The following is a 27,030-nucleotide window of genomic DNA, read 5'->3' on the forward strand; positions in this document are numbered from 1 at the left end:
CGAAAAACATCTTTATTCCTTATGTTAAAATTTTCACTAAGTACATCTGGTGATCGTATCTATTTGTAAGCTAGTGGGGTTGCATTCTTACAGGTTTCTTGGCCAGTTCAGCTATGCCCGGGGATGATATGACCTCTATTGCTCATTCTTTCATCTGAACTGATAAGATGGAGGCCAGCATCAAATACGATTGGATTACTTGTGATTTAATTTGTGCTGTAAATCTAAAATCATATTGCTAATTCTTCTTTTTAAAAAAGTATTTATTTGTTTGAAAGAGGGAGAGAGCGAGAGAAAGAGAGAAAGTAGAAAAGAGGGGAAGAAGGAAAGGGAGAGAGAGCCTGACAAGAGGCTTGATCTCATGACCTGGAGACCATGACCCTGAGATCATGACCTGAGCCAAAACCAAGAGTTGGATGCTTAACCAACTGCACCACCCAGGTGCCCCATATTGCTACTCTTCTGTTTGCTTTTGTAGGAAAGATTTTTTTTTTCTTAACTTACTGGATTCTTTTGGCTGGTCTACTAATTAAATTGGTTAGCATTTAATTTTGTACTTATGAGAGCTCCACAAAGACATGAAAAGCTTCAAGACAGGCAATTGAGGCTTATATGCCATTCTGAGTTAAGGAGTTAGGGGTAGGGATCTGGGGCTTCAAAAGGAAGGAAGACAATTAACAAAAAGATGGTAAGAGCAAATAATTGGAAAACAAATGTTTGTCATGACCTGCAGAGCCAGTGGGACACAGAGGAAAGTAAACAAACATATCTTGCTGAGTTCCTCTTAGTTTGGCACACCTAGCTTGTACTCTGTAGATATTTCTGGTGGTACCTCTCTTCCAGGACCAAACATCCTCTGAATTCTCAGAGACAAATAAGGGGGAGAGGAAAGTTTTTTGAATCAGTTGGATCTTGATTCCCTTCAGCTCAAAACAGTCCACAGTACAAAGTGACACACTTTGTGGCAGCCTATTCTGATTCCCTTTAATTTCAAAGGTATTTAATATGCATAAGTGAATAAACCATTACATTCAGTCTGTATAAAGGGTGTTATCACTCATCCGCTTTGCATTGGGGAGTTTTCCTCTGAGGGTAAATTCCTCTGAATTATGCTGCCCTATGAAAGGCAACCATGCTTATCACAACATCACTAGTGCTGCTGTATGCTGCCCTATAATATGGCAGAAACACATCCTTTAGAGCAGTGCCAAGGAATCAGATCTCCCCACCAAAATGAGCTTTCCAGATAGTTCTGTGTGCCTTAGACATTGAAGAACAGCATTCAAAAATATAGCCTGCAGAGGATGCCATGACATAATCTATGTGCTTAGAGAATACTTCAACATACTCTGTGTGTGCTTGACTATCAGTTATTGTCTGGGGCTTTAAGAAATTTCTTTGTTACCTCAATCTACTGTTTTAATAAGGATTTCAGTAATTTTTCTGATGTCAGAGCACTTTCTTTTTGGGGATATGTGTTACCCCCACAGAATAGATATTATAAATACATAACACAAGCCCCTTTCTGCAGGCTAAAATTCAGTAGTTTTAGGACTCATTTACTAAAAGTTTTATGATCAGAAACTACGTTTAAAGATTTTATTTACTTATTTGAGAGAGAGAGAGAGTGTGTATGTGCATGAGTGGGGGAGGGGTAGAGAGGTAAAGAGGGAATCTTAAGCAGACTCAGAGCTAAGTGCAGAGCCTGATTTGGGGCTAATCTCAAGACTGAGATTATAATCTAGGCTGAAACCAAGAGTTGGATGCTAAACCTACTGAGCCACCCTGATCAGAAACTCTTTAGCTTAACATATTAAGTTCATAGCTTTTTTTCTAAAATTGCGGATATTATCAGGAGCATAGCCTCCCAAATAGTGGAGGAACTTCATCCTAGCCACATGATGTACCAATTTAGTAATAGAGAATATAGAAGCAGGCAGGGATAGAGGGAGGAAATAATTGAAAGCTATTTGTAGTTTAAAAAAATTCCCAGATTTCATTCTATCATACAATAAGCTTTAAAGAAATTGCTGTTGTATTGAGACCAAACTAATTATAATGAAACAGGACCAGATAATGATAATGTGCTTTGATTTTAGAATGAAATTCAGGACATAGCTCCAGGGTCTGTTTTTAATGACACCTCCATTGATAAAGGATGTAAAATTTTCCAAGTCTATTAGCTAGTCATTTAATAGTAAATTTGACCAAGTGTAATGACACCTACATTTTCTTATTAGAGTGCTTATGGTTATCTACATAGCAAATGGCAAATTGGAGATTTATATGCCATTTAAATTAGGTTACATCTAGGAAAATTCATTCTGGATCATCATGGGAAGACGGCTCTTAAAAGTCTAGTGGAACAGTTTTCAATGGTTTTCTGTAGTACCAAGAGTCATTAATATAACAAGAGATTCCTTTTTAGCAGAAGAGCTATTTAAATAGACAGCTGGGCATTGTAGTGCAAAACAGGCATCAGCTTAGTTTTGCACTTTGGCCTTTACTTATAACATAAAGGAGTCTCATTATGACAAGCCCCATTATGGCAGGAAATCTGTCTAATGTAGCTCATTCTTGCTCTTAGTCCAGGGAGGGTTAATTACCAGAAGAATTAATCTCACCAATAATAATATTTGTAAGGACTTTGAAGTTTACAAAGGATTTTCACATATAGTTCCTGCCCTTATATCATTGCCTATACTTCCTAACTGTTCTTCCTGACACCAGTTTCAACTCCTTCCAGTACATTCTCTGTATTTATGATCAAAACACAAATTTCATCACATTATTTTCCTAATTATACATTTGCAGTGTTTCCTTATTGCCTCTAGGTCATTAGCAAATCATATGGTGTAGTAAATATTGCTTGTGTGGAATCAGATTTACCATAACACACACACACACACACACAAATATACCAAAATGTATTAAAAAGGTAGTGACAATATAGGGAGGAGTAGATGCTGCAGATCTTTGCTAGCCTTGTTTCCTAACATTTTCCATAGTAAAGAGTTCACAGCTTCCAGTGGCATAGATAATACAGGTCAGGGACCAGATAGATCTCAGACAAATTTTTAAATATCTCATATATATTAAACATTTTATACAATCATGGCATAGTACTTAATACATAATAACCACTCAACAATATTTTTCTAAACTTTATTTCAATGTGGCAAGTACTGTAGTATAGCACATCCTCTACTGTGGAATTTCCACAGACTGAGGATGTTGTTATGGTAAGGTTCCAGTGTACAAATTATGTGAAAATACTGGGCAAAAGGAAAGGAAATATTTTGCCAAATGATAATATAATGTTGCAAAAGTTCTATTCAGAGAGACTTTTAAAAATCTGAGTTTACAAGTGTATATTTCACAGTTGAAAATAAACTCTGGCCCATTAGATTTTTACCTACACATCGGGGACAACATCTTGTTAAAACAAGATTGTGAAGTTTATAAGAAAGTAATAAAATCTGCCTTTTGATATAGACTTATATTTTCGTTCTTCCTGTTTCTTCTGGAATCTGCATTTTTCTGTGAATGATGAGTATTTCTCTGTCACCAAATCCTCTCTTAGCCTACGTTCATTTGGTAGTACACTGGAGAGCTGAATAAAAGTAATTAAAGACCAGGAATGTCAATGTTTTTGGCATGGAAATGGATATTTGACTTTTTCAAACATATGCTCTTGAAAATTTGCCATTCATATGTACAGACATGATTTAAATTTCTAAATATAATAAACCATGTAAAAGGAGATATGATTTGAGGAAATGAGTATAGTAATGGTAATTATGGGAAGGACCAGTGCAAAATTACCAGTTCAAGAACACTTTATGGAACATAATGAATTGTCATAGTTTTTTTAGAGTTAGAAAGATTTCTTTGACTAAATGTTAGAACATCTTGGTTTAACAGCATTCATTCTAAGAAAGACATACAAATACATTGATATAGTTTCACTGATCTCTCTTATATACGAATCATTTAAATTACAAAGAACAAACATTCCCTTCACAAAATCTGAATATACCCTTCCTTAGCTTGAACCTTAATTGAACTTGATAAATGTAATTTGATTTTCAAGGTTGTTCTTATCATATCTTAATGAATTAAAGAAACATAACAGATTCCTTGTGTGTATGTTTTTTTGTAATAATGAAAAAAATCATAGTTACACATTACCTATAAAGAAAAAGAAGGAATATTATGTAGGTTGAATTTATTTATATATTACATCATTTAATTCCTACAAGTCTTTTGTTTTGTTTTGTTTAATTTTTTTAATTCCTATAACAGTCTTTTGAAAGAGGAATTATAATCTTCACTTTAGATGTAAAGTACCAGTGCAAACTATCTTTTATAGAATAAAATTACAATTGTTTAGAATGAATTGAAGATTATTGTTTCACAGTGTATTTAACATTTTCTAGATGATGCTGTTTTTAAAGAAAAGTAGTGTAAATGTAAAAATTCAATATATTGGGATCAATAATTATGATCACATTCAATATTTATAAATTCATTTTCTCTCTAAATTGAAAAGGACTGCAATTAAAGAAGAAACCAGAATTATTTGTATCATTAACTTTATTATTTTCAGTTTTCAGAATAAAAGTTAATATCAACTTGTGTAATAACAACAGTCTTTTGCAAAAAGTCTATCTGCCACAACTATTTTTAATAAAAGCAAAGATAATAGGAAAAAAGTGTTCCAGTTATCTAGATATCTAATTATTTATAGATATCTATGTTATCTAGTTTTGTGAAAACACATAATACTGAGAATGTCAGAATTTTTTGTTTAGGAACATGATCTCTAAGTGTGATGAAAATGATAGATCATCTTCTCAGAAGAAGATCTACATATGCATACACACTAATCCTCCAAACCTCAATCAATTAAAATCACTTTTATATATGCAGTAGTATGAAATATAGAACCCACAGATTTATGACCCAAGATCCTATAATTATTTACTCCCTGAAATCTTCATGCTTACCCCCAAGGACTTCAAACCCCTATTACCCTCCACTGTTTGTTTTCCCTAGCATTTTCACCATCCAACATATTATATAATTTACTCGTGCATTGAGTGTTCATTGCCTGTTCCACTTTCCATAATGCAGCTTCCACTAGGGCAATGATTTTTGTCTGTTATAGTCACAGTGCACCTAGAACAGTTTCTGACACAAACCAGTCCCTCATTATTTCCTGAACTAATAAATAGATTTATAGTGACTGGATATATTGCATTAAGAATACAAGCCTCAAATTTAAATTCAAGAACCTTTCATTGAATTGTTGATCTGCATATTCCTAACTTCATCCTTTTAAAAGTAATAGATCATGGATGTTTTTGTAGTGTTTTTAAGATGAAATAACAAATATATAATCTTATAATAAACATATATTACTTATAGGACTTCACAGATTGTTCCCTGAATTAGCCATAGAGTGTGGAGGCCAAAGCCACCACTTCTTATAGGATTATCAAATGTCCATATTAAGTGTCAGTTTTGATTGAAAGTTTCTTTAAGGGTAAATTGATTGTTTACAATGTCATAATGACCAGAAAAATTTTATCAAAAATAGTGTAATTCAAACATTATTATAGCAAGTAAATTATTAAATTTGGAATTACACCCATACCAACACCCCTCCCCCCCAATTAGATATTTTTCCCCAGTGTATTTACCTTAGATAATACCTATGCTTTTTCTTTGTTTTGTTGATTGGTTTTCATTATTTTATTTTATTTTCCAGCATTGTGTCCTTACTCTCATATTTTTGGGCCATTCTTCAAATAGAATATCCAGGTTTCATTACCAATGGTAAGATGAAACCATGAACTTCAAAAGTCACCTTAATAACCAAATGTATCATGAAATGTACAAGTAGAAAAAAAGTCTATGGCATCGCTAGCCAATATATCTTTATCACAGCTACTATTGAGAAGACAGACTGATAAAATGTGGGAAGATAATTCAGATTTTGTGAGGAAGGAAGAAGTGTTCTTACACTTAGGGACTATTCATTAAATTTTAGTACAAAGGAAATTTTTTATATAGCTGAGTTATCAGCCAGTGAATGAAAACAGAAGGATGAACAGTTCTCTATAATTGTTGTAGAATACTAGCCAAGTCTTGTGAGATTCAGCCTGAGGATAAGTGGGGAAGAAATAATAGTTAAAGGGAGCTCATCGAACAGTTGATATTCTTTGTAGAGAGAGCCTCTTGGTTGTTGGATAGGAGGAATCAGGCAGATGTCAAAAATATGTTCATAGCTCCTTCCTCTACAATGACACAGGTCCTGTTAGACACTTCTCACACTGAAATAAATGACTCTATGCACACACCAGTGTGCTAGATTGTAATATTTATTCTCCATGATATGACTACTCCTTAAAACCCAGGCTGTCTGGCAAACTATGAGTGAATGAATGAATGAATGAATGAGATCTATGAGTCACATGCCACAGAGAATGAGAGTTTATTGTTTTTGTCTAGATAAGGAACATACTGGGGTGTGAGTTTTGTTGTTATTGTTGTTTTACCTAAACTTGTCAATTATACTCCTTCTTACCATTATTAAGCTAAATTTCATTATTATTTTCTTAAATAATTTGTGTTATAAACAGCCAGCAAGTCCCCTTGTTCCTGTGTTTTCTCATTCTTCTGTGATATCATTTTTTTTGTTTGTTCAATTATTCTGTGTATGCCACACACATAAGAACACAGCAATTGAGATATTAACAATGTTAAATAATTTCATTAATAGAATATATCTCTCTATTTCTTCCGGTCTTCTTTAGTATCCCTTCATTGAGTTTCACAATTTGCTACATAAAATCTGTAAATATTCTGCACTCAACAACTATATATTTTGTAGCATTTTCTTTATTGTGAATGGTAGCATATATTCTGCTATATTTTCTAATTTGTTATTGCTATGTAGAGAAATGTGCTGATGATTTTTAGTTTACAGAAGGTCTAGAAATGCTGATAATAACAATTGGAACTTTAGAAATATGGATTAAAACATAGAGAAAAATAGTAAATTAGATAATTAATTTGATGAAATTACTCAGATGAAGTGCAGAGAAAGAAATAAAGATAAGAATATAAGAAGAAGAGAGGTGCCTGGGTGGCTCAGTCAAATAAGAGTAAGTGTCTGCCTTCAGCTCAGATCATGACCCCAGGGTCCTGGGATGGAGCCCTTCATTGAGCTCCATGCTCAGAGGAGAGCCTGCTTCTCCCTCTCCTCCCCATTTGTGCTCTCTGTTGCTATCTCTCTCTCAAATGAATAAATAAAATCTTAAAAAGAAGAGAGAGAGAGAATATAAGAAGAAGAGATTGAGATAACTGAAGGAGAAAGTGAGGAGACCCAGTCTATAGTAACAAGTTCTAGAAGGGGATACTGTAGATATTGGAGAGAACTATATCAAAACCTAACTCGGGGAAAGGAACTAGGGGTGGTGGAAGGGGAGGGGGCGGGAGGTGGAGGTGAAAGGGTGATGGGCCCTGAGGGGGGCACTTGACAGGATGAGCACTGGGTGTTATTCTGTATGTTGGTAAATTGAACACCAATAAAAAATTAATTTATTAAAAAAAAACAACAACAACAAACAACCTGGCCCAGGAAAGCCCAGGACTGGTCTGGTGGCCTTAGAGAAGCCTACTAGGGCATGACGCATTATGGTTAATGACATGGACTTTAGGTTTAAATTAGTATCAGTTAAAGTCACAATTCCAACATTTACTAAAAGTGTGAGGGGCCTTGTATAAAACATCTGTTTTTTTTTTTTTCTAAAGCTCAATTTCCTCATTATCCTAATGGGCATCATGTGAGCTCCTGATTTATCATATTGTCAGTGAGATAATACAAGGGCACTGTTCAGTATTGTACCTGGCACATAACACTCAGAGAATGTTACCTATTAAAGGATTCTAAAAGTGTAATGCTACTTATATTAATAGAATAAACTAATGTATAATAAATTAATGTGTTAATATATTGTATAGAATTATTTGATTATTAATATATCAATAATAATGTAATGATTGATATGTTATATATTGCTATATTATATTAATATTAATTATATGGAAGTGTAGAGGTGCTAAGTAATATCTTTAAGACCTAACTATCATGGGATTAAATACATTGTTCCTTGGAGATGAAAACACTTGTCATGCATATCTAGCACTGCTATTATCCCAATAGTAGTATAATCTTATTCTCATTTGTCAGCTCAAAAGATTCCAGTTTGGGGGGCTTAGGAATTAAGAATTGTGGGGAACTAAATTTCGGGCAAGGGGGCACTTTAGATAAAAAAAATACTAAAGCTTGGATCATTTGTCAAAATGACACACCTGAGTAGTGATAAAGCCAGGATTCAAACTCATGTGCACCCCTGTGCAAATTTCTTTCTAATAAGCCACTATGAGAGGAACTGAGTCATTGAAATGCAGAATAAGTGATAGGAGAAGCATTAAAATTATGTTTACCAATAATGTAGGAAGGAAGGAAGGAAGGAAGGAAGGAAGGAAGGAAGGAAGGAAGGAAGGATATACTATGAATACATTTTAAATAGGATATGAATTTGTACAGAGCTTGTAACAAAAAAAATAAGGCCCTTTTTTAATAGAAGTCTAAAAAGTTCTAGGAAGGAGTTAATCAAAAGATTTGTATTAGTTACCTCTAAAAAAACTCCTATTGCTTTCCATACTTTTCTACCAAGAAAATTTTATTTCCTTTTAATAATTTTATTTGAAAATATAGTCTCAAGAAAGGTAAGAAACCACACTTGGAGTTAGGATTTCGAAGGGAAGCAATAGTTTCTAATTATAACGAATTCAGAATACAAAAAAGTAGTGAAGGACAGGCTTCCACCTCCTTTCCTTCTTCTCCTCCCTCTCATACTCCCCTCACTAATTTTCCCTTTGATTTTTCCTACAGATATGGTAGTTCAGGGTGCATATGCACAAGGGATCCAGTCTAACAGGATGAAGGAGGGCTTTAGTCCAGTGCTAAGATACCACTACATCCACAAGAAGAGATTTTCTTAGATCACTAAAATCCTGAAGTTCTGAGTATATAATCGTTTTCAGGAAAAACATCTTTAATCTTGATATATGGTTTTTGTGCACAAACTTTATACGAATAGGAGGGATGATGAAAAATATAAGATGATGGGATCCCTGCGGGGCTCAGCGGTTTAGCTCCTGCCTTTGGCCCAGGGCGTGATCCTGGAGTCCCAGAATCGAGTCCCACATCGGGCTCTCTGTGTGGAGCCTGCTTCTCCCTCTGCCTGTGTCTCTGCCTCTCTCTCTCTCTCTCTGTGTGTGTCTCTCATGAATGGAAAAATAAAATCTTTAATTAAAAAATATATATATTATCATCATATATATCATATATATATATATATGATATATATGATATATATGATGCTGACAGGGGTTCCTGAGTGGCTCAATAGGTTAAGCGACCAGCTCTTGATTTCAGCTTGGGTCAGGGTCTCTGTCTCAGAGATCTTGACCAAGCCCTGCCTCTCTCCTCAGAGAATCTGCTGGAAATTCTCTCTCTCTCTTTCTCCCTTTCCCTCTGCCTCTCCTCCTGCTCATATGCACTCTCTCTGTCAAATAAATCTTTTTTTAAAGAAAAATATAGAAGATATTTAAAAAATATTAGTTATGGTAACAAGGAAAATTAGAACAAGGTTGTTCTTTTATCAACACTGCAAATTTAGTATTTGGCATATTATATTCTATTTAACATTCTGATAGTTCCCTATTTTACTGCCAATTCTTTCCACATATCTTTATATCTTCCCATCTATTTCTTGTCCACTTGCCTCTTCCTGTCCGCTTATACTACTGAACTGAAACTACTTTCTCCACTTTCATCTATGACACATCATTCTGTTTTCTATTTTTCACAAATCATTGCGCTTTTTATTTTTCCTATTTCTTGACTTTCTGTACTGTTGAATTTCTCTGGTTTTATAAGATTCTTTCACACGCTAATTTTTGCACCTCTACAGTATTTTTGTTTTTCAATAATTCTTTAAGGATGCATATTTCTGTAATTATCAGGGCGAACAATATAAAATGTTGTTAAAACAGTACAATTAATATGCCATTATCAACTAGTGATAAGCATTTTTAGTTTTGTTTAAGGTTATGTTTTTTTTTTTCCTTTCTTACTATAAAGGCTGGAAGCCTGCAATGGGGGTGGTTACATGTGTTTGCCTTTGTCCACTTCTTTGCTTTTTACTATGATTTTGATTCTCCTCCTTGTGCTCCTCCCCTCTCCATGTTAGAGTTCCAGAGATGTTTAAGGGCCTAATCCCTCTCTCTCATTATTTCTCTTAGTTTCTCAGACACTGGGAGTTTCCCACCTAGTTTCTTTGACACAAGTCAATGTATCTTCATTTCTGCTCATTACTTCTTTCTCAGTCTCAAAGCCTTCTTTCTCTGACCCATCTGGTTTCTTCATAATGGAATAGTCTTGCCAAAACAATAGATCTCAATTTTATTAATGATAAAGTTTATATACTTACTTCTGTGATTTGTAAATTAAATCATATGTATAATTTGTACTTCTGAAAGACATTTTAAATTAAGGCCAGGTTGTCTTTTAGATTTCTTTGTACTCAAATATTTAGAATGAATTTGAGCTAATAATAATTCAATGTATTATCTAATTCATATATGTAATCCTATTAGGCTATTTAGATACTGGTTTAAAGAATATGAACTGGTACATACAGTATAGTCTTTAGTATTTAACCACATTCTAGACCACATTATTTCAGCTTTTTATTGATGTATCATATGAAAGAAAACTTGCAATCAATCATTTCTTCAACATTTTGCTAGTCTTAGAAAAATGAGGCTACTATCACAAATGATATATGAGGTGATGTTTTAAAAATATTTCTGTGTATTAACAATAACAGCTAACCCTTCTAAAATAAAAAATGAGGTTCTTTATAAAGTGAACAATGGAAAAATATAGTATCATCCTTCCAAGGGCCACTAAGGAAATACAAAAGGTACCTCTGAATACTGTATTGAATATATAAAGGTATTTACATATAATACATTTGTACCATGTAGAACACTCAGATAAGAATTATTCTATTGGCATACTGCTTATTTTATGTAGCCTCTCTCTCAAAAAATATTCACAAAAGAAGTATTTAATATTTCCTATTTTTAACTCATCATTTGGACTCAAACATTGGAATAAACACCATCTAACTTAATACCTATTTAACTTAAGTGTAATGATAAACAGTGTTCACATACATCTTCCTTTGCCCATGAATAAATACATGGGCAAATACAATAAATAAATAAATAAATAAATAACCATAAGTACTATGGTTATTCTTAACTAATTATATATATAATAATTTTATACATATATATATTTTTTTTTCCTAAAACACAAACTTTTCCAAAGGAAAAAAAAAGTTCATGGGATAATGAAACTCCAAAGAGAAAAATTATTTGCCCTGAATGGTAATAGGAATAGTGTTTTGCATTAATTCCATTATATAGCCCATCTGAGAACTGACAAAACACTTTAACACTGGTATCTAGGGAAATTTCATTTATCTTTGAATGCTTGTCTTTTATCATTTTGCTCTATTTTATTAAATTCCTCCTTTGTGTTCTAAAATAATCTGTACTAAACTGACAGTTCTAATGCAACAGGGATACTATAGAATTGTAATAACTGCATCAGTAACTACTATCCATTGCTCATATACAGATACTACAGTGCTATCCTGCACTACTATGCCAATAGATAGCCAAGACTTCAAACACCTTTGCTAAGGCTGCAGGAGTCTTAAGCAGTAGATATTTTCCTTGGGTAATAAAAAGGGTACTGTAGTCATGACGGATGTCACTTCTCCTGCACAGTCAGGTGGGGTGGGGAGGTTGCTGTGCTGTGTTGAGGAAGAGATAAATTGTTTTGGTGATAACTGCATGCCTTCAATAAAGGCTAATGATCAGGTGGAAAAATGACTAAACTTCCTCAAAAAAAAATTAAAAAATAAAAAATAAATTTAAAAAACTTCCTCAATGACCTTAACTTTGGCTCTCCCCTAGTTTTAGTTTCAAGACAGAGGGTCCTCTAACTTCTTAGGACAATTATCTCAGCTTTTGGGAATGCTCTCTGGGAATGTCCTATGCTCAGTCTCTTGGTATTTGTCCTCTACTTTCTTGTGATCTGTAATGACTCCCTCCCACATTCTCAACATTTCCCTCAGAGGTACTCCCTCTTGCCTCAAAACCCACTCATCATATTCTCTCACAGGAGTCTTTAATAGACTATTAAAATCCAAGCAAGAACAACAAAATCATGTTTCTCTTTCCTTACAAAGAAGATTATTCAATATTCAAACCTTTGCAGAAGTGAATACATATATAACACTAGACACACATGCATGTGTATATATGCATATTTGTATTCCTTGCCCCTTCTGCAGTGGAGAAAAGGAAGCTAATATTTCTCCGTAGTCATATAAACATCATTGTCACAGCTGATATTTGGTGAATACTTACTATGAGCCAGAACTTTTCTGCACACTTTGCATACATTTTATCAGTTAATCCTTGTAATCAAGTATAAACTCTTTGTATCTCTATTTAGAGAAACTGAGTCTTAAAATAATTTTATTATTTTGCAAGATACATATATTCATTTTTGAGGCAAAAATTTATTCAATTTTAATTTTTAGACATTATTAGTAAAGTTGACTATCTTATGATGCTAATTGGTCATTGGAAGCAATCCATACTATTTCATCTTTCTTACTTCTAGGTCATTGGAGTTATATTTACTCCTAATGATTTAAAGTATTGAAAATCATGTAATAGTGAGAAAAAATACAATAGTTTTATCTGTTATGTGATTTGTTTTTAATATTTGAGAGTAAAAACAGCACACAATGAAAGCATATGGCAGATAAACTTTGACATGTTATTCCATAGAAAAATGAGGAGTTTTTGATTATAGATATATTCATTTTTTCACTTATTTCCTAATATATGTTTTCTTTCATATTTTTTTTTGTTAATTTAAACTTGGTGACATATTCTCCATTTCTATTATCTCTTTCAAATATAGGACAAGCAACACTGATTTATAGTAATTAAGACAGGTCATCTGTTTCTGATTCATCAGGAAGCCCACGGAAAAATAGAATATTTCTTAGGTAGTTAATCAGAGCTCTATGACAACATCCAGCACACAGTGTTTTCAGTGATATTTCAAAATGTTTAACAGTGTTAGATAGCTTTTGAAGTAATTATGACTAGTATTCACAAATACAGTACTAAGATTTATGTGTCACTGGAGTTTTCTTTTTTGAATCTAGAATGCCATGAGCTGTAAGAGAAATTATTATTTTTATAGAGCTCTACAAAGGGGAAAAAAGCTAAATTATCCCATTGGGCATGCATCTTGATTTTAGAGATGTTAAAATTTGAAAAACAACATATGGTAAACACATGTAGCAGTAATTGTTACTATTGGCAGATATATGAAGTAGTATTTATAAGCAATGGAAATAGGCAGAAGCACACAGAGCTGGTGGGAGTAGAAGGTGGTACATTATTTCTGGAGGTCATTTTGGTAATACCAATCCAGAGCTGTAAAACCATTCATATCTTTTGATTCTATAATTCTTCTTAACCAAAAGAATTAGTGATTGATGTGCAGATATTTAGCAGCAGCTTTGACACGTTAGGTTCTGCTCTGAGAATTTGGGATATGTTAAATGAGGGAAGAAAGATCCTTGCCCTTCCTTATGCAAATCACATTCTAATAGAATATATTCAAATGATCATGATATACTGTACCTTGAATAACCTATACATATATAATATAATGCATATTATGTGTATAATACTTATATATACATAATATAGATGCTTAATAGAACAGTATTTGCTGTATGATTTTAATTTGTAAATGCATTTTAGCAAATAAAAACATTGCAAATACCCCACAGTAGGTGATTGGCATAATGTATTTAGCCAACTGAGCTTTATTTCCATTTGGGTTTTATTTTATAAATCTTAACCAGATTTTATTATTAAAAATGTAAATAACTAACATGGTTATGCTTTTGCTTTACTAATCAATCTATGTGTATTCTATTTTTATTCTGTGTTAATCTTAAAGTCTCAAAACAAGGTCTTAATGAGATTGTGAGCCTTGAGAGGCCAAGACTACATTAGTGCAATTCCCTTTATTTAATAAGCACTGATTCAGTGATTCTTAAAGTAGGGTGCATCATCAACAGCCATTAAGAACTTGTTAGAAATACAAATCTGGGGACTCCACTCCTCACCTAATGAATCAGAAGTTCTGGGGGCATGGCCCAGATAACTGGATAATCAAACCATTCTGATGAGCTCTCAAGTTTGAGAGGTACTATAGTAACTCCTACTAAATTGGAAGAAGTAAACTGATGTTTATTGGGCAGCTACCAAGAATCAGTCACCACAGTGACACTTCAACTAAATTACCTCATATGCATTCTGATAGCATACAAGAATGTATCATTAGCAGAGTCCACACCTAACTAGATCTATGCCCTTGGGCAAGTTATTTAGCTGCTGTGTTCCTCAGTTAATTTATATATAGAATAGATATAATAGAAGTGCCCTACTACTTAGGGTTTCTAAGAGGATTATTTAAATTGACCAGTGTATGAAAAATTCTAAGACATCTATAATTCTTATGTATTTGTGATCATTATTATTGTCAATTATAATCATTATTATTATTACAGCCTCGGTAAGTTAAATAACTTGCCAGATGCCATACAACTAAAATTTAATATTTTAAGTAAATATTTTCCTTCCATTTTTGTTGCACATATATCAGGACAGCCTATATGTGTAAACAAGGTCATAAACTTACATGGTATCTCACTAATCCCTTTCATTTATCAATGTTCAACCTATCTAGTAGAAGTGATAGCTAAATATGCAAAGGTCCGTGTGTTTTTCTATTTAAAAAAAGAATAAAGAAAGAAACCATGTATTAAGTAGTTGAAAGACGGGTGTTTTGCTTCATAGAATTGAAGGAAATAATGTTGGACTATCTTTAATATAGTTTGTATATGTTTCACACAGGCTATTGACAACTAGAAGAATAAGAATGTTTAATGAAATATTTTCAACATTAAAATAACATGCTATGGTACACAAAACTCAACCCATAAAATTGTAATTTTACTGCATATTCATAACCACAGAATAATTCCCACTATGCCATTATATTATATTTTTATTGTATAAAATATTAATTGAACCTATATACTTCTCAAATATTATATTCTTCTTTGATAATGAGAGGGTTAGACAATTTGCCCTCAACGCCATAAAATGCAGCATAAAATGTAACTAGTGGCTGAGTTGAGAGATGCTTCTGTAATTAAAGGGGGAAAATGAAGAATAAGATATGTGAAACTAATAAACAAATGGACAACAGCCAGACCACATATAATAATAGAATCCTGACCAACAAGCCTAAGAAGACAAATCATAACTTCTACAGCAATCGTGTCAGCATGGTCGGGAAAGTCCAGGAAATTTGGGACATTTTCAGGAGAATGACAGCCAATTTCCTTTAATTTTGAATCCCCACCCTTCACTTCACACTTCCAAGTCCTAACAAACTGAAGAAAGCCAAAATGCTTCCCAAACCAATCACATAGGATATTCTTCTTGTAATTAGCCCACTCCAGTTTTTCTACGCTAATAACCTCCATTCAGAGCATACCTGAAGCTTTCCCTTTTACTCACTACAAAGCTCTTTGACCTTGGTCTTGGCAAGTGTTTTTTGGTTAATGACACTGAAAGCAAAAGCCGCAAAGGCAAAAAATAAACAAATGGGACTATATCAAACTAAAAAGCTTCTGCATAGCAAAGGAAGTCATTAGCAAAATGAAAAGGCAACCTACATAATGGGAAAACTATTTGCAAACCATTTATTTGATCTCCATATATATAAAGAATTCACATAACTCAATAACCATAACTTTAAAATATATTTTAAAAATAAGCAGAGGAACTGAATAGACATTTTTTTCCAAAGAAGATCTATAAATGGCCAATAGGTACATGAAAAGATGCTCAACATCACTAATGAAAACCAAGCTATGCCGAAATATCACCTCATATCTGTTAGAATGGCTATATTAGTAAGACTAGAGATAATATGAGTTGGCAAAGATGTGGAGGAAAGGGAATACTTGTGTACTGTAGGTGGGAATGAAAATTGATACAGTCACTATGAAAAATAATATGAAACTTTCTAAAAAATGAAAATGGAATAACCATATGATTCATCATTCCAACTTGAGTATATATCCAATGAATATAAAACTGAATGAAGCTCCAAAGCTTATTTGAGCTTCTGCAATAGTTGAAGTGAGATGAAAATTAATGTTGCTATAGTAACCAATTAATTCACATAAAGGTTAAGTCAGTCCTGTGAACTTTTACACATTCTTACAGATTTTCCAGTATAATCATCTCCAGTAACTTAAGAATCATTATATTTTGCTCAGCGTTACAATTAATTTACATTTCTCCTCAAATGTAAAGGTATCTATAGCATGGCAATAGTTTTTCCTTTTTTTGAATTTAATTTTATTTTGAATTCCAGTATAATTAATATACACTGTTATATTAGTTTCAGGTGTGCAATACAGTGAATGCATGACAACTTTTATGGTGACATTGTTATTTTTTGAAGCTTCGTAAATTAGTGTGGGTGAATGTTAACTTAGGAAAATTATAATGGTGCCATTTGTGAAAAGTTTGAAGATCTGTTATGTTCTCATTTATAGTTTGAGGTTATTGTTGCCAATCATCTCCACAAAATAGGAAACTGTTTTTTTTTTAGAGTTTTATTTAAATAAGTAATCTCTATGCCCCACATGGGGCCCTAACTCCCATTCCTGAGATCAAGAGTCACATGCTCTTCAGACTGAGTCAGCCAAGTGCCCCAAAAGGAAACATGTTTAATAAAGTTTCAGTCTTTTGAATTCTATAGAGAGGCATTTTTCAGAATAGTGTTTTCTGAGTCAGACTATCACACATAAGCATATACACATTTTAGATTAAAAGATTTAAATCCACACCACCAAAATGGATTGTATAATGTTGCTTCTTTATTTGACACCAAAAATATTTGTAATAATTACTTTTTTTCACTAGGGTAAAACTTTATTTAGTGGTTTTTAACATTTTGATTTTTTGTAAGCACAATTTCGAAACAGATATTCATTTAGTTACCAAGTTATTAAAGGTATCACTACCAACAGGCTAATACACAAATTACAGCCTATAATGTTTATTAGCAACTTTTTGGTTTTCTATTCATGAATTTTTTTATTTAGTAGTTTTCAAATGGCTTCCCATATATAATAAAATCCTCTCAAAAGCCCTGGATGATTAATATTTGGTATTGATGTTAGTTAATTCACAAATAGCCTCTTTCTTCAGTAGACTGTAGATTATGGAAGACAGACTGTTTTTTGTTGTTGTTATTTTTATTTCCCTTAATTGCTACAGACATGTTAATACATAGTAGGAAGTTAATAAATTCAAACAAATTTGAGTTCTGAAAGAATATGCTACCCAATTTTCTAACACATTAAAATGTATCCAAGTTATTTAAGATCAAATTAAACTAATAGAGTGATATGAGGCACATGTGTTTTTAATAGAAGCCTTATTAAGATATAATTCACATGCCATAAAATTCATTTTTGTATTATTTTTAAAGTGTATACTTTAGTGGATTTATTATATTTTGTATTGTACAAACACTAACTGATTTTAGAATGTTTTTATTATCCAAAAAGAAGTTCTGTACCCAATTAGCAGTCATTCCTATCCTCCTCACTCCTCAGTCCCTAAAAGCCTCTAACCTATTTTCTGTCTCTATAGAATTTCTTTCTTGCCCATACTCAAAAGCTAACCCTTCCAAGCCTGAGATAACACTCACTGTTGATCAAGATCTAGTCTCCTCCTATTTTAGTACTCTGCTTGGGGGTTTAACAGAGCGAGGCAGTGAGGGCAGTCTGTCCTGATACAAAGTGACTGCTGGAGCCCTAGGCGTTTATTCTGCATTTCTGTGAGAAATGAATGGGAGAAAGGGACGAGGATACTCTCCACATACTTTCTACATTCAGTGACACTTTCTAGAAGTCACTCACTCCACTTCCACATACATGTTTGCCAGAACCCATCTTAGGACACCAAGTCTAAGGATCATAGTCTTGTTCCAAATGCCCACAAGCCTAGCTAAAATCAGAGGTTCTCTTATTAAAAACATATGGATGGGGAATAACTAGAATGGTCTGCCATAATGTTAAACCCTCTTGAACCTAATAAAGCTTATTATGCTGGAACATGAAGCATCTAGAGAGCAATCCTTACAAAAACATTTAGACTTATGGCAGAATATCTAGTGGGTTTTGATAGTGGCAACAAAATATGACATCGTTAAATACAGTATCAGTAACCAGGCTGTAACATCTATGAGAATAGGCCTTATTTGTATTGTTCTTTACTGTAACCTCACGTTCTGCTATAGTAGTGGCTGACACATTGTTCTCAGTAAATATCTGTTGGAAAAATGCATGCACTGCTAAACCAATATTGCAGTTATATATGTTATACATAGTTATAGTTACACAACAGATTTGCATAGATCTTAATCATGAGATGTATTGATTGTCCTAAAATCCATCACTACGGGTCACTCCAACTTTCCTAGGGTTTAAAATCTGCTTTGGGAAAAAAAAAATGACCCAGGTATTGAAAAAGACATTGAGAAAGTATGGGTACTGAGCTAAAGTAAAATGTAGCACCTAACTGCAAGACAGCTTTCTTCCTTTGGTCCTATCCATCAATCATTTATTTATTGGTGTATTTGGGTTTTCATTATTTATTTATTTATTGAGAGTTTAATATAGGACAGGTTTCACTGAAACAATCTATTTTTTCCCCAAACATTTTGCCTATAATTATAAGAATGTGCTTCTGGGATGATAAGCTTGGTAGTCTTGAAAATAGATAGTTCAAAGTTGTTTTTTTTTAAACATTATTTGCATTTTTCTAAATGAATAGAAGGCTAGCTGATTTTCTAAGTGTTTCTGATAACTATACTAAATTGTGCATATATTACATGAAATCTACATATTTTGAAAAATCTTATGTATTCTCAAATTTATTGGCAGAAAATTCTAGAAATTGGCATGTCTGATAAATAATGTATAATTTCAGTTTAACATTTAATGAGCTAGACACTGAGGGGCTGTCACTATCTAAAATTAATCCTAATATATTGACATTGTAGGACTGGAAGGATTTTTAACTTATTTGCTGTTCTTCTATATTTGTTTTTTTAGAAATTAGGGTGTAGTCAAAGCCCTGCTTTAAGAAGTTGAAGTTATAAGTTTCTTTTTAAATAAACTACAATGGGAGCCTCTAACTTCTTTCAGACTTCCTTCCCATTAGAAAAATCAGCATCTTTATGCTGTGTCAAACTAATAGGGTGAGAGAGTTTGTGTCTGAAACTCAGCTGTGCCTTTTACTTTGTGATCTTGGGCACATTTATTAACTTTCTAGTTAGTTTTCTTATGTACGCGATAAGGGTGACCAGAATACCTGTTAGGACTGCTCTAGGGATTAAATGAGATGAATTTACAGCATTTAGCATACTTCCTGGGATGCCTGGGTAGCTCAGCTGTTGAGCGTCTGCCTTGGGCTCAGGGAGTGATCCTGGGGTCCTGGGATCCAGTCCCACATCAGGATCTCCCAGAGGAGCCTGTTTTTCACTCTGCCTATGTCTCTGCCTCTCTCCCTCATGAATAAATAAATAAAATCTTGAAAAAAAAACAACATACTTCCTGACACAGTATATATTCAATAAATGCTATCATTATTTTTACCTAGGACCAACCAACCAAGATGATAGTAGACACATAATGAATGTGTAATTACATGTACATGATGCCCCCCAAAATGTAAATATGTGCATTGTAATGCCAATTGCAAGAATACTCATAATGATTAAATATCATGTAGAAACTGTAATGTAATGTTTCATATGGCACAGCCTCTGAAGCCAGGACCTGTGTTTAAAAAATAAATAAAGTATTGTAAAGAACCGCTCAGTTCATCTCTAAAGATACAGTTGTAAGAACCAAATGAGTTAATAATACAAAAATACCTGGCCCAGTACCTGACATATGGTATGTATTCAATAAATGTTATCTCTTAATATTATCCTACCCTGGTCTATAAATTAATTGGATTCTGAATGTAATTAAGCTTGGGTTGAATTCTGACTCTACAAGTCACTAGCAGTAAGACATTTTGGGGTTTATTCAATCAACTGTTAGCTTCCAGTGCCTTTTCTGAAAATGTGGAAAATAATCACTAATACAAGAACTTTTGTGAGTATCAATGTAGAACACACAATGTAGAGTTTAGAAATCTTAGCACTGTGCTATTTATTATCCATTGCTGACTAACTATGATTTTCCTAAAGCCACCAAACTGTGTTTAAATTTATCTATTATTATTTAACATTTTCTATAATTATTTAAAATGATTTCACAACCTTTAGGTTACCAAATCATTTCAAAATTCTGATTCCTTCCACTTCCTCCAAAATATTGAACTCCCTTGCAAAAGTGAGCCGCGAAGAGATAACACAGTCAAATTCCTTTTAGCATCACAGAAAAATCAACATCTGAAATGCTGATTCCATGAATTTCTCCAAATGCCGAGTCACATATCTGATAAATGCATTCATTAATAGCATTAGTTAATTTATAGAAATACTAATTCAAGTACAACTTCTCAAGACTTCTGCAGTACTTTGGCAGCCTTGTAGACTTATAAAAGGTGTAGGATATTAGAATTTCAGAATTACCAAAATTGCAATTTTGCTGAGGTATGCTTACTTTGCTCAGCATAAATTCTTTCTGAATTGCTATCCCCGCATAGACAAGTAGTACAAATGAAAGGAGTATATCTGATCAAATCTATTTACTAGAATCTTATCTATGAAATAAAATTTCTTGAAATGCATCAATGAAAAAATTCTAACATAGTACCAGTGTCAAGGACAGTTTAATGACTGATGCTTCACTACAAATCTCTTCCCTAAAAATAGTTATCTTATCTACATCATGTTAAAATTTATTTTCTCTCCTTTGTGTCCCAATACTCAGTATTCTTGCCTGAGTCAGGCCATGTAAATGATTTGTTAAAAGTAGGTTAAAGTTAGGGGAAGCCATTTTTCTGCTTTGGCTTTCTAATAGGCCTACAATCCCCTCTCTGGCTTGGCTTTCCCTTTGAAGACCAACTAGCCAAGTGTGTCGAATATCACTTCTGGAATTCCTGAATTTATTCACAGGTCATGACTTACTGTCTGAGGGTCTAACTTATCTACTCACTATAACAATGCCCAAAATACAAATAAGAATGGTCTTTGGATTTACTGTTATTATTTAAATATTCACATTCAGATATAGATAAGCATTTTAGATATAACTAGAAATTTCTTTGTGCACTTTTTATGTTAAAATTCTGTTATTTAGGTAAAATTGTCAGTTTAATATTGCAAATATGCAACATAGTGTCTGTTGGAGCAATCTAGCATCTGATAGTGCTACAAGAAACTATTGTTCCTGCTTTATAATGTCAAACCTTAAAGCTTGACTTTAAATCTTTAATAATAAAATGATAATAACAATGAAAAAATTTAATATATGTATCTAAGGAGTTCATTCTACAATGATGATACTTTGCTTCAGCCAAATGTAGATTCTAACACTTAACCCTTTAACATCTACCCCAAATTTATTTTGATGCATCTCTTGATAAGAAAGGAGGGACCAGATCATATATAATTTCTTTTTTTTTTCATATATAATTTCTTGATTGACTTGTTGAAGTAGAAGTATTTAGATCACAGTAGATTATTGAGGAGGGCTTCTTCTTTAGCGAGCATTAGCATAAAGTAGATCTTTTGAAGTCAATTTCTCAATCCTGGTTCCTGCAGGGAAAATAAAAGCAGAACACAATAGAGAATAAATAGCAGGTCCACAAGGTTAATCCATGTGCACTGGAATTTGTAAAAACAATGCACAGGAGAGAAATCTGTGAAAGTCTAAGGAACAGTATCTACCAACTCAGGAACAAGGAGACCTGGACTAGTGGTCAATAACTGGAGTGAAATACAATGGATTGAGAATCAAAGACTCAGAAAGCAGTCAGATTAGCTCAGGGACTTTGATCAAGAAGATCTGAGCATTAATTGTTGAAGATTTTACTCCACACACGGATTTCAATGGGCAGAATAAGAATAATAAATTTTAATGTGAACATTCAGCCCTCAGAGATTGTGATATTTTGCCCTCCGCTAACATTTCACCAGAAGGATATTAGAAACATTTTATTTCACTCCTCAAGTGGTTCTTTTAGTATCAGAATCACTTTTACATGTGATAATTCCTCCTAAGAGTTAAATATCATTTCTTTGGCAGATAGGCTACGTTAACATAACTTTTCTTTCAATTATATTAGAAAACAGAATAATTTAATACATAGACCTTTGAGAAAAACATATCCTTAAAAACAACACCACTCATTAAGGCATTGACATAATAGTTTCAATCTATTATGGTTTGTCTTTTCTATTAACTTAAATTGTAATACATTACACGTGGAACACCTGCCTATATACCAGTGATTCATAGTTTTCAAAAGGGTTTATAAAGGTTACTAATGTCTTCACTGATGTGAAAGATTAAATCTTCAGTTTATTCTTTTGTTCATATAGAGAAGAATCTACCTAGAAGTAAACAAATTCAAGGGCTTAAAAAATATGTGTTAATTAGTTACCACTGCATCAAAATATTAAAACTTGCAAAGCTATTAAATATGATCACATGATGCTAACTAAATGGCACAATTTAAAGATGATAATATTAACCAATATCATATATTATTACTATTAGATCAAATATCTTAATTTAAGGTGTATAACAAACTATGGAGTATTATACAGCCTTTAAAATCATGATAGATAATATTTATATCGATGGAAAGTTATATATGCTCCATTGATTTAAACAGATAAGACAAAGATAAATATAGGATTGTAGTATGATAACCACGTTTGCATATGCGTGCGTGCACACCCACTTGTGTAGCATGTGCGTGTGCATATGGGTGTGCATATATTTGAAACTGTTAAATGTTTCTCCACAAGAAACAAAGGAGACAATAAAAATTCTCTACTTGTCATCGCTGCTTTAAAGAGTTCAACTTGGAGTAATTAATCTTAAATCACAATAGTTTGATGTGAGCTGAGTAATGATAACGTTATTTCAGAGGGATGTTGTAGTCAAAATTGTTTGTCAAATTATGTGTATGAGGGATCCCTGGGTGGCGCAGCGGTTTGGCGCCTACCTTTGGCCCAGGGCCCGATCCTGGAGACCCGGGATCGAGTCCCACATCGGGCTCCCGGTGCATGGAGCCTGCTTCTCCCTCTGCCTGTGTCTCTGCCTCTCTCTCTCTCTCTCTGTGACTATCATAAAAAAAAAATTATGTGTATGATAATTACTCGTACAATGAAGATTTTTCATAATATTGAATCACTATTTGACATTTTGTGATTCTTGAATTAAAATGCGATGCCAGTAGTGACAAAATATTTTTGTTTATGCTTTTCTAGGTGTCAGCGTGGTGAACTTTTTCTCTGAATTCCTAACCTGTGAGCTTATGGTAAGATTATAATTAATACGGTCAATTTTAGAGTTTTTTCCCCTTTACTATCCTTGCTTGATTATATCCAATAAATATAAAGGTAATTTGCACAGTTCCCTTGATACTTTACCATACTTTTACATAAATGTTGAAGAAACTGTGTGATGTTTTCTATCAAATGTTCATGTTCTTGGGTGGATTATAATAATAGAGTTATTTGAAAGTCTTTGATAGTTTCTAAGTGAATTTGGAGGCGTCGTTCAGAACGGTAAGATTTATACCACTGAAAAAAGTTCTTTGGACATGAATGACAATTTTATATATTAAAAATTTTTGTAGTGAGGTCCATTTGATGGCAATGAATAGAGCCGATGAGTTATTGAAAGGAAAACTTACTTTATCACCTGTCAAGATTTATCAAAATTGGATTCCTCTAAGAAAGCTCGATATTGGATCTTTTAGAAAGGTGAAGGTAAAATATGTAACTATGGAAATAGAAATGATAAGAAGTAATCAGTGACTTCTAAGGTGATCTTATGGGCCCTATTAATTTGTCAATTTCTTTGGTTCATGTATGCAATAACATTTGTTAAAAATGTGAATCTGGATTCCACTTATAATTGATTAGTACAGAATGTAAATAAACAATTTCATTTGTGTTATTTTAGTAAGATAATTTTTAGTTTATCTCTTCTTTAATAGTAGGCATAATAAAGATTTAGCTTGTAACTGGTATATAAAATGCAGATAACATGGATATTTGTGTTATACAATTTCTATTTTTGGGTAAATGATTTCTTAAGAAACACAAAGATGATCAAGTAAACTTGTTGGTTTGGTGATATAGCATTATTGAAAGGTATCTTGAAAAAAAAATTTTAAGTGACTATAGGAAGGAACCACCTCTGGGCATTATAAGATGTATGCCTTGATTACATATTTTGAGACACTCAATATGTTGGACCCTGGCTCACGGGTGCCAACGTGGCCCGGTGGACGCCCCAGAGACCCAGACCCCAGACAGGCAGATGCAATTAGCAAGAGGGTTTATTGAACGTTTGCGGAAACGGGCTCTCCGCCTCCGAGGAGGAAAAGAGCCCCGATTAGCAATTACAGGGATCTTTTAAAAGGCAAAAGGAAAGAAACTGCCTAAAGACAAAAGAACCGCGGGAGTCACATGGCATCCAGGTTGATTTTGGGGAGGGTCAACATGAACCTATTCAGGGACATTCCAATCAGGGTGTGGGGGGGGAAACGGTTTTCTTATTGTAAACAGAATGCTTTTAGTTGCTACAATTTCAGGAAGACGCCTGGATGGGCTGCCTCTGGATTAGGGCTGGCCCTACTTACAAGGGGGGAGGTTTCTTCAAATATATGGTCGTTAAAGACAAGTGTCACATAGAAACAAGGGGAAATTCCACTGCTCTACCAACCAGACTCTGTTGATAATGGAAGAAATTTTTTATGAAACACATTATTTGAATATGCATAGAGCAACAATTTTATTCCCAATAAGCATTGTTAAGTTGTAACTTATATTTTACAAATATATGTAAATGAAGTTTTCTCACAAGTTGATTCAACTTCTAAAGTATGCCAAAATATTTTTTTAATTACATTTATCATTATTTATCAACTCATATCCTGCCATACCTTTTAGGTATATAGGCTCAATGATTTGTAACAAAATGAACACACCCATATAACCAGCTCTCACACTAAAAAAATAATAATAATTATATATATATATATATATATATATATATATATATATATATATGACATTACAGTACCAATAACCCATTGCGTAGTGCTCTTCTGGTAATATAAGCACTATGGAACATAAGCACTATATTGACTTCCAGAAGGATAAATTACTTTCCGTTTTACATTCTATAAATGAAATTATATAGAATTACTACTTTGCCTCTTTTGCTCAGCATTACATTTGTAAGATTATATGCAATGAAAAATCACTCATTTTCATTGTTGTGTAGTATTTAACTGTGTGGATGTACCAAATTATGATCCTTTATCCCATTTATATGCATTTAAGTAGTTCTAGACTTTGATTTGTATGAATGGTAGTTATATGGACATCTGGAACATGTCTTTTAGGAAACCCATGCATGTATTCTGTTAGATATTTGGGCTATGCATATGTTCTCCTTTAGTAGATACTGATAGTTTGCCAAAGTGGTTCTATCGATTCTTGAAAGCAGGATGTGAGAGTTCAGTTGGTCCATATTCTCACTAACATTTAAAATTTTTTATCCTTCTATTTTAGCCATTCTGGTGTGTTTATAAAAATATTTTAATTTGAATATCTTGAAGTTTGATGGCATTAAACACTTTTTGATGATTATTTGTCATATTTGTGATGATTATTTGTCATATGAATATTCTCCTTTTTGAAGTGTTAAGACTTGCCCTTTTTCTACTGTACTATGTGTCCTTTTTCATTTTATATATACAATGAGTATCAAATCCTCTGTGATGGAGCTGGCTGATTCACAAGAGCCAACTGTTAAAGTGTCAGGAATTTTGAGAGCTGCTTGGTAGTTTGAAAATCTGCCTTGGTAGAAGGTTTTACACCACATACACACTGGGAAACACTAAAACAAACAAAGAGAAAAATAAAAAAACAGGAAAGTTAGTTGCTAAACATTTTCTGGCATACCACTGGATATTTATGCTAGATACTAAAACATTTGTTGGATTTTTCTTTAGTACTCTCCTAGAGGTGTCTTTGGATGGATATTCAGATTCTCAATTAGGTTTATTTCTTGTCTGATTAGGGCTTCTTGTGTCCTATTCCTATTTAAGAAATATTTTAAAAAGACAGAAATCTTTGCCTTTGCCATGGTTGCTAAGATCTTTTCCTATGGTTTCTCTAAAAGCTTTGTTGCTTAACCTTTTATACTTATTCTTCTTCAGGTTTTAAGGATATCGTTCTATTGTTAAATTGTAAGGATATTGTTATTACCTTGTATTTAAGATAGTTTGCTGGATAGCTTTTCATTAGAATAGTAATTTAATTACTCTGTGTATGTTTTAACTGTTATCGTAAAATTCATAAATAAATATGAAGAGACTGATGTTTGTTTAATAGTTTAACGTGGTTACTTATAAGCAATTTGTAGGATTTTATAAAATTTAGATACATATTTATGTATTGTCTACTCTGTGTCA

General features: G+C 33.1%; 1 protein-coding gene across 1 annotated transcript in view; it reads left to right on the plus strand.

Moving 5' to 3' along the window:
- Positions 1-25,581, plus strand: part of LOC129508318 (translation initiation factor IF-2-like) — an 80,451-nt gene extending 54,870 nt beyond the window's left edge. Inside the window, exon 8 of the mRNA XM_055323274.1 lies at positions 23,807-25,581. Coding sequence (XP_055179249.1) covers positions 23,807-23,834 — 28 coding nt within the window. The 3' untranslated portion in view covers positions 23,835-25,581. The remainder of the gene's footprint in view (positions 1-23,806) is intronic.
- The last annotated feature ends 1,449 nt before the right edge of the window (positions 25,582-27,030 follow it).

The sequence above is a fragment of the Nyctereutes procyonoides genome, unplaced genomic scaffold, assembly GCF_905146905.1.
Source record: "Nyctereutes procyonoides isolate TBG_1078 unplaced genomic scaffold, NYPRO_anot_genome, whole genome shotgun sequence".
Taxonomy (NCBI): Eukaryota; Metazoa; Chordata; class Mammalia; order Carnivora; family Canidae; genus Nyctereutes; species Nyctereutes procyonoides.